The 10231-nt window shown below is 38.4% G+C and overlaps 1 protein-coding gene across 1 annotated transcript in view; it reads right to left on the bottom strand.

The window, feature by feature from the left end:
* Positions 1–2606, bottom strand: part of LOC110461478 — a 26370-nt gene extending 23764 nt beyond the window's left edge. The window contains exon 1 of the mRNA XM_021514941.1: positions 1697–2606. Coding sequence (XP_021370616.1) covers positions 1697–1902 — 206 coding nt within the window. The 5' untranslated portion in view covers positions 1903–2606. The remainder of the gene's footprint in view (positions 1–1696) is intronic.
* Between the last annotated feature and the right edge of the window lie 7625 nt (positions 2607–10231).

Here is a 10231-nt window from a genome sequence, read left to right as displayed (position 1 = left end):
ATAAGTATCATAACACTAAGTGCTATTTGATGTACGACAAACAACAAATATATGAACTAAGCACCCATCATTTGAAGACTAAACATGTCAAAGAAACCAAATTCCCTATATATAATTATGTAACAGGGAACATGATGGGATGTATTACTTTTAATGGAAATAAATACACGTGTCTTATGTGTCTTTCATACAGACACAAAAACGTCTTTGTTATATTCTCTAATCTAACTATACATTACTACCTCTTAGAGGCACGGTAGGCCAGTGGTAGGACGCCGGGCTCGTGACCGAAGGGTTGCGGGTTCGTGACATGGCACGGCAATGTGTTGTATCTTTGAGCAAAATACTTTACTCCGCTTGTTCCAGTCTACTCAGCTGTAAATGAGTACGTGGTTGGGCAGTGCTAGAATTGTTGAATGCTAGCTATTAGCGCCGAAATGGCATCACCGGCTGTATGCTCCCCAGGGAGTTGAGAAATGTATTGGCTGGTTTCAAAGGCCCTATAACTACGGATAATAATGTATGAACCGCTTTGAGACGACCTACGAACTAGGATGTGATATAGCGGTATATAAGAACCTCCAATTATTATTATTATTATTATTATTACTTTCAAGGAAATAAAAACATGTGTCTTATGTGTCTTTTTCACAAATACAATACAACAATCTTTGTTTTCTTCCCAAAATAAACCCAACTAAATATAACATTCGAAGAAATAAATAGAAATATATACACGTGTTTTTATCACAAACATAAAAAGTCTGTTATCTTCTCTAACTAAATCCAACTACCTCATCACCGCCGCTGATTGATGGTACCTTGATACATGGCACTTTAAATCAATGTTGATATCATTAAACGAGACAAAAATACATAAAAATCGCAAATGCTATACTTTTTGACTTTTATAGAAATTAATCGAAAATTATATTCATTGTCTGACTTGTAAGGATGTATGTTGTTATTACCAAAATAATAAGTACGAATAATGTTAATAAAGATTAATGACAGGTTATTGACATTGGTGACGTCAGAAATGACCTTGACCTACGAAGTTTTTGTGATCAATATAAACAAATCGCCTAAACATACACACTCTGGAAACATTCAGACGGAGCTTATTAAACATATATAGAAGATGTACTTCATATGTAACGGTGACTTAACCAATGCTTATATCTCCTGTGGTCATTACTATTCTCGTAAAGGTATCAGTCAGATTAAGAATAAGTACAACTCCAGACTTTCTGGCGTCCACCATTATAATCATGATCAAGGCGGACAATATCCATCGACAGATTTCGTAACTTACACTCTAAAGTCCACCCCTGCAACGGGAGTACGAAACAATCAATGGGATAAAATGACATTAACAAATAGTTTATAACTAGACAAGGTGAGGCATTAAGGGATACCATATAATGGTTTAAACCTAATCCCTCCAAGTCCACCACATCATACTGAGTAAGCCTAGTTTACACATAATCAATTAAATTCCAATTTAAAAAAAAAAAAATGATACCCGATCACTGGCGTTAGAGAATCGCAGAGACGTTGTAATTATAATCGGAGATAGAAGATAGAAGTAACGACAAAGTAAAAACAGTTACTAACATGCACAAGTTATGAACAGACTGTGTAATTTCTCACTAAAAAAATCACTACCTGATCGTTCTGCTACATGTTACCTTACCTGATGAGGTGATCTTTGGCGGTGTCTTCCATTGTCCTCATCACATTCTTCCATGCATTTCTGATACTGAACACCTGTCTATAGTTACCGAAGGGTAGTCGTGGGTCCACTGTTTTTCGGGAGGAACTCGAATCAGGTAAATTTACATGGCCACTTTTCCTGGATTTACTTTTGGACCGTTTTAGTTTTGACTTTAAGTTTCCCATTGCTGCTGATTAATATATTTTTTTCTTCATTCACAATGATTCTCTATACACATAAAGGGAATACATCGCAGAGGTCCTTGATTATTGCAGTGCATCAATTGTCAATCTGAACATGACATATATAACAGCCCTCTGGTAAAGTAATACACCACCTTTAGACGTGTCAAACTCCTACATATATATACACCAGTACTGGGAGAATATGAAAAGGAAGCTCGGCACTTGTTAGAACACGAATTCCTTGGCATCAATGTAGGATAATCACAATACAAAACTTTCTCACTCAAAAGGGTATTCACGAATTAAATCTCCACAGAAAAAAATCACACTCTTTCACTGTTAATGCAAATGGAAGATCGTGACTTTTCATCGACTTCGTCCGACCAGTGAAACTTGCTTTCACACCTGTAACGGTGTACCAAATGGGAAGGTACATACAGGTAGACTTCAGAGAGTAAGGCCGACAGTCCGGGGTATACGCTAATACACGTAAAGAAAAACGGTAGTGAGAAGAAAAACAAACAGTAGAAAGTGTTTGTACAGTTAACCAATACTACAGCGAAGATTACTAACCAGACATAGCTGATAACACTATATTTAAACACAAAGTTGTGATCGGTGTATAGCAAATATTAATTGACATTAAATCGTACTGATAGGTAAGTTAAACAGGTAAGTAAAGGTCTGTCCCGAGACACACTTTAAAACATTACCTGTACCTGTGCCAAATTTACAACGGAGGTAAATACAACCCTCTTACATGTAGAATAAACTAGGCATATTACAATGCAAATTGGTTCCATTGTGTCTCTATACAATAAAATAGCCAAGCTGCTGGTTAGATTTTACTGGACTTACTGTCGTAATGTTACGGTAAATCTCGCTACCATTATACACCAATTTACAAGACTGTTTATGGGTTTAAATTCAATAGTGATATAGAGCGACTGCGAACTTACCAAACAGTCTGACGAGAACGTTTAAATCTCGCCATTATTTCCGTTATAACTGCCAGGAGGCCTTAAATCACTTCGTGTATAAGCTGTACATATATCATTATCGGAAATATCATTATCATTCGGACGACAAGGTAAATAACTAATTGCTTCGGGTCATATCGCTTTACACAGAGGACACCTCGAATGGTCCCTCGGTATTAGGTACAGGTGGTGTCTTCTTGCACTATAAATCATGATTCCATTCAAAGTCATAATTATCGCATCGCCAGAACACCCATAAGTGTTCATGTGTGCTGGTTCACAAATAAAAACCCAAGGATATTTTAAAACTACCTGTGAAGTTCCTATGATTTGAAATATTAGTCCGAAAAAGGTACCTATCCTCCCTATGCGGTTGTATAACCAGTATTAGTATACAAACAAATACAAACACTAAGACGTGCATTTTCGATATCAAACTGAGGTACGACGGAACAGTAAAAATTTTCTTTATTGAATATCATACGAAATAAAGAAAGAAAAAAAAAAGGATCACCGCCCCATCATTTTTTTTTTATTACGGACTACATAGAAGGAAATGATATGGCGGAAACATTGTGATTGTAAAAATGCAGGTACTACTTTTTACACCTCTTATTGAAACATTGTAATTACAAATGGACTTCTTGCGGAAAGTTATCGAACAATAATCTATTTAACATATTTTGGGAGCAATACACGACTTCAAAACAGGTCAAATGTTTCTGTAAAGACCTGTTGCCATTTTACGACACTTCCTTGTAAATGTCCCTATGTTTCAGATGGACACCAGGATATCCCAATTCCATTTACCGCCGCCAATTCGATGTCATTGAACTTTATTCACGAAGCCGATTATATTTTACCTTAATCCATAAGCCAGCCATTTCATTTTGTTTTGAAAAATAGTTTCTCATGATAATTTAGAGTTTTCGAAACTGATTACGTCCATCCCCACTTGTCACGGTTACGTTCTGTTTCAGTTAAACTTCTAGGTTCGATAAACAAAAATAACGAAGACATCAAGTTTAAATCAACACGGAGATATCTGATATCAATTGCTATGGGCACAAAGTTTCAACTATCACCGAAAATTCTGTTTCAAATATCTCAGGTATACAAATAAATGGACACTTTGATTCTTTAGAGCATTTCAGGAGTGTTAGGTGTGTTACTGCACTACAAAGGAAAACAATAAACTTGGTCAAAAGTGTTTTTTTTTCATTATTTACTATACATGTACGTAAATCATAATCTTATGTAATCAAATCAAAGATTCGTTTATTTGTAACAGTTATTGATTGATACAAGGTTACTAGTATGTAGGACTTCACATTTCCTCTGGCAAAAGTAGTCAAAGGAATGCATCAGGCGTTTTTCTGCACGAGAGAAACATGTTATTTGTGCTCTTGCTAAGATGTCGGGCAAGTAGAAACATGATGCAGCTATGTGCTGAGGGATGGTGAATGCTGATATTTGTGACGTTTATCATTTAATATGTCACAACCAGTTGCTTTGATTACAGCACATATATGCAGTGAGATATCAAGACTCTTTTCTATGAACCAGAAACATGTCAGGCATGTGTGTTCTTTATTTTACGTCAGGTTTTCTACAAATCTAATACCACACTAACATTTTGTATCACTTCTAGCAAACACTTTCCAGCTTTATACACTGGCTTCTATGATTGCTTCATCTATAAATAATGAAATATTCTTGGAGGAGGTCATCTTTGTGGAGTCATGCTGTGATACTGCGAGAGTTAGTGGTCAACTTTGGGTATTCACATTTGTTTTTAACAGGAGTCAAGATCCTTTTTTTAATTGTAGTTGGTTTTATCTGGAAGATGACATGGTTATAAAAAATCTTGAGTTGTATATCTGCAGCATGGTTCATATGTAGTGCTTTTGTCAATTTAAATCTGTTAGTTGCATTGTTATTTTCTAATATTTTTATTACACAGATCCGAGAAGTACACAAATGTCCATTCTAGTGTAAGCTGTCTGCTACACGATACTTTAAAGGGTAATTGTCTCGCTAATCCACTTCCGTAACTCTGTTATAAAAATGTTGACATTTCTTACTTGTGATGTGTAGTAATAGATTCCGCAACTTACTTCTTGTAGATCTCTGTTGGTAGATATTTTCTCACAGCTGATGAGCATGGATTGACTTTTTTTATTGTTTTGTTTATTTCAGAGTTTCATATAATGTTGCATCAATTCTATCTATAAGCTGGTCGCCAAATAGAACATGCTGCTGTGCTTGCGTCAGAGAGTATTCCTGCAATAGACTTTGGCATACATATGTATATGTATCGGGTGTTTTATTTTCTTGGTGTGGCTTTAAAACAACGTTGTACATATCAACACTGGTCCCAGTTGGTATGCATTAACAGACTTGACGTGTTAATCACTGCTTTGTTATCTCTTCCTTTCGGGCTCTAGAGTGTGACACATAAATATGATAAGAGGAATTACTAGTAATTTTCACTCAGATGTTTATCTCCTTTACATACATATATTCAATTAGTGATCTTTGTGTGGAAGAGGTATGTGATGCATAGTTTCCGTGGTATGGGACACAGACATAACTGAATTTGAGAGGAAGGATAAGGTCGTTGTCACAAACGTTTTATAAAATGATTTTCGCACTGCTATCTTGATCATTTCTTGGTAAATAGCATTTGAATCTACCTCAATGACAAAAGGCTTCCTGTTTTGAAGTCGTTGTACGACTTCAGTGATGTCGGTGATTGTTGCAGTAAGTCTGTCATCAGAATTACTTTCAGGCTTAAGGTTGTTCATGGTGTATAAATTGGCTTCGCTGAATACCTTTGTAGGATGTAACTCAAATGATTCCCAACCATCTGGTTCGGATTTCATATGGCTGTCTACATCAAAACTTCATTAGGTTACTTTTCTGCTGTAGGAGGGATAAGATCATTGTCATCTGTTCATTAGACGGCTGCGCTTGGTTGATGATAGTCCATTTAACTGTGTGACGTAGTTCTCCGTAGGTTTACTATGGGATGAGTGGAGGTGTGTTCAATAGGTTTACTGTGGACGTAGTGGAGGGATGCTATCTGTTCCACAGGTTTTCTGTGGGACGTAGTTGGCGGATGCTCTGTCTGTTCCGCATGTTATCTGTGGGACGAAGAGGAAGGATGCTTTATATGTACTTCAGATTTACTCAGAAAGGACGTGCTTCCGTTTTGCAGATTTACCATGGAAGATAGTGGAAGGATGTGTTTTCTGTTCCGCAGGTTTACCGTGGGATAAAGTGGACATATGCATTCTGTTCCACAGGTCCACTGTTTGACGAAGTGAAAGGATGTCCTTTCCGTTCTGCAGTTTTACTGTGGATGGATCGTCTATTCTAAAGGTTAACTGTGGGATGTAGTGGAAGGATGGCTCGTCTGTTCCACAGGTTCACTGTGGGATGTAGTGGAAGGATACGCTTGTCGACTGTTCCACAGGTTTACTGTGGCATGTAGTGGAAGGATGGATCGTCTGTTACACAGGTTTACTGTGGCATGTAGTGGAAGGATGGATCGTCTGTTACACAGGTTTACTGTGGCATGTAGTGGAAGGATGGATCGTCTGTTACACAGGTTTACTGTGGCATGTAGTGGAAGGATGGATCGTCTGTTACACAGGTTTACTGTGGCATGTAGTGGAAGGATGGATCGTCTGTTACACAGGTTTACTGTGGCATGTAGTGGAAGGATGGATCGTCTGTTACACAGGTTTACTGTGGCATGTAGTGGAAGGATGGATCGTCTGTTACACAGGTTTACTGTGGCATGTAGTGGAAGGATGGATCGTCTGTTACACAGGTTTACTGTGGCATGTAGTGGAAGGATGGATCGTCTGTTACACAGGTTTACTGTGGCATGTAGTGGAAGGATGCGCTCGTCTGTTCCACAGGTTTACTGTGGCATGTAGTGGAAGGATGGATCGTCTGTTCCACAGGTTTACTGTGAGATGTAGTGGAAGGATGCGCTCGTCTGTTCCACAGGTTTACTGTGGGATGTAGTGGAAGGATGGATCGTCTGTTCCACAGGTTTACTGTGAGATGTAGTGGAAGGATGCGCTCGTCTGTTCCACAGGTTTACTGTGGGATGTAGTGGAAGGATGCGCTCGTCTGTTCCACAGGTTTACTGTGGGATGTAGTGGAAGGATGCGCTCGTCTGTTCCACAGGTTTACTGTGGGATGTAGTGGAAGGATGCGCTCGTCTGTTCCACAGGTTTACTGTGGGATGTAGTGGAAGGATGCGCTCGTCTGTTCCACAGGTTTACTGTGGGATGTAGTGGAAGGATGCGCTCGTCTGTTCCACAGGTTTACTGTGGGATGTAGTGGAAGGATGCGCTCGTCTGTTCCACAGGTTTACTGTGGGATGTAGTGGAAGGATGCGCTCGTCTGTTCCACAGGTTTACTGTGGGATGTAGTGGAAGGATGCGCTCGTCTGTTCCACAGGTTTACTGTGGGATGTAGTGGAAGGATGCGCTCGTCTGTTCCACAGGTTTACTGTGGGATGTAGTGGAAGGATGCGCTCGTCTGTTCCACAGGTTTACTGTGGGATGTAGTGGAAGGATGCGCTCGTCTGTTCCACAGGTTTACTGTGGGATGTAGTGGAAGGATGCGCTCGTCTGTTCCACAGGTTTACTGTGGGATGTAGTGGAAGGATGCGCTCGTCTGTTCCACAGGTTTACTGTGGGATGTAGTGGAAGGATGCGCTCGTCTGTTCCACAGGTTTACTGTGGGATGTAGTGGAAGGATGCGCTCGTCTGTTCCACAGGTTTACTGTGGGATGTAGTGGAAGGATGCGCTCGTCTGTTCCACAGGTTTACTGTGGGATGTAGTGGAAGGATGCGCTCGTCTGTTCCACAGGTTTACTGTGGGATGTAGTGGAAGGATGGATCGTCTGTTCCACAGGTTTACTGTGAGATGTAGTGGAAGGATGCGCTCGTCTGTTCCACAGGTTACTGTGGGATGTAGTGGAAGGATGGATCGTCTGTACCACAGGTTTACTGTGAGATGTAGTGGAAGGATGCGCTCGTCTGTTCCACAGGTTTACTGTGGGATGTAGTGGAAGGATGCGCTCGTCTGTGCCACAGGTTTACTGTGGGATGTAGTGGAAGGATGGCTCGGCTGTTCCACAGGTTTACTGTGGCATGTAGTGGAAGGATGGATCGTCTGTTCCACAGATTTACTGTGGGATGTAATGAAAGGATGACTCGTCTGTTCCACAGGTTTACTGTGGGATGTAATGAAATGATGGGTCGTCTGTTCTAAAGGTTAACTGTGGGATGTAGTGGGAGGATGGCTCGTCTGTTCTAAAGGTTAACTGTGGGATGTAGTGGAAGGATGACTCGTCTGTTCCACAGGTTTACTGTGGGATGAAGTGGAATGATGTGCTTTCTGTTCCCAAGGGTTAATGTAGGTTGTAGAGGAAGGATTGCTGACTGTTACATTTTTTAACTGTGGGAGGTAATGAAGAATGCGCTTTCTGTTCTACAGGTTCATTATGATATGTAGTTGAAGGATGCGCTGTCTGGTTCACAGGTTTACTTTGGGACGTTGTTAAAGGATTCACTTTCTGCTCAATATGTTCACTTTAGGACGTAGTAGAAGGATGCACTTTCTGTTCAACATGTTCACTTTATGACGTAGTTGAAGGATGAGCTTTCTGTTCCACAGGTTCACTGTGGGAGGTTGTTGAACAATGCACTTTCTGTTCCACATGTTTACGGTAGGAGGAAGTGGCAGGACGCACTGTCTGTTTTGCAGGTGTTTGGTTGTTAGATTTAGCTTGAATATTTGAGTTGACTATCAAGTCTCTTTGGTCCTTAAACTGATGACTTAGTTAATATTTTTCTGAATAATTCTATTAAAAAGTTCAGAACAAAATTTACAAATGCACAAATATACAAAGAAACATTTTTTTTTAATCTCAAATATTTAACATGACAGAACAAATAATTTCTAATGAACTTTTGAAATAAATAACAGAATAAATGTAAAACACAAACATGTTAACATTACATAGAATATATGACATATGGCAAGTGTTAGTCAAAGTAGTATCAGGAACATGTATAAAGGCATCAACTAGTACCTATGGGGAACTTTTGTCCGTAAAATATATTAAACAGGAAGTAGAATATCAAACGAATGGTAATTTGAACCAGTGTCAATTTCAATGTTAAGAAAATTTACTCCTGTTAAATTAGTAATACCCTAAAATAACAAAATTTCTTTTGACCAAATACTGTAGAGAATGGCAGAATTGAAACAGCAAAGAAATATGTTGTATTTTATGTGGAGTTTTATATCAAATTTCTATCAAACAAAAACATTTAAACATTGCAAAATGGAGTGAGTTTACATGTGATGACAAATGGACAAAACAAAAGAGAAAGAAACCTTTGCATTCGACAGCAGATATGCAAGGATGGTGATTCACTCTACGCACCAATGAAATAGACATCATTATATTGCTTTCCAATTACCGGGTAACCTATGTTTTAATCACAGAAGGATGACAAAATGGTTAGCAAGTCTGTCAAAAATCAACTAACACATAAACATGTTCAAAAAGAAAGTGTTAAAGCATAAATATGTTAAACTACCTACTTATCACATTAAACGCTATCACATTAACCACACATATTATTTCACACAAAAGAAGTACACATATACTGATTGTGATAGAGGTCAACGCATATTTACTGTGATAAATATTTAATGTAAACACATATTTTAACACTTTTAACTTCATGGAAAATTTGTTCAATAACACATCCAATAAATTTGGATAGCTGAGTAATCAATACAATGATGCTGTCATTACAGAAAATCTATTGCAAAGGTCATTTTTACTATTGCTATCATTTAATGTTAATTCTGATAAGCTGATACATTGAACTTGAAACCATTTAACATTGAACATGATAAGTTACTGTTTATCAGTGTAGCATTTAACATAATAGCAATTAACAAGTGTACAGCTTATAATGTAATGATGTACAACTGTGGCAGCTTATAATGTAATGATGTACAACTGTGGCAGCTTATAATGTAATGATGTACAACTGTGGCAGCTTATAATGTAATGATGTACAACTGTGGCAGCTTATAATGTAATGATGTACAACTGTGGCAGCTTATAATGTAATGATGTACAACTGTGGCAGCTTATAATGTAATGATGTACAACTGTGGCAGCTTATAATGTAATGATGTACAACTGTGGCAGCTTATAATGTAATGATGTACAACTGTGGCAGCTTATAATGTAATGATGTACAACTGTGGCAGCTTATAATGTAATGATGTACAACTGT

Source organism: Mizuhopecten yessoensis, unplaced genomic scaffold (assembly GCF_002113885.1).
Source record: "Mizuhopecten yessoensis strain PY_sf001 unplaced genomic scaffold, ASM211388v2 scaffold10621, whole genome shotgun sequence".
Taxonomy (NCBI): Eukaryota; Metazoa; Mollusca; class Bivalvia; order Pectinida; family Pectinidae; genus Mizuhopecten; species Mizuhopecten yessoensis.
Note: the sequence above shows the minus strand (reverse complement) of the source record. Positions and strands in the feature narration are given on the sequence as shown.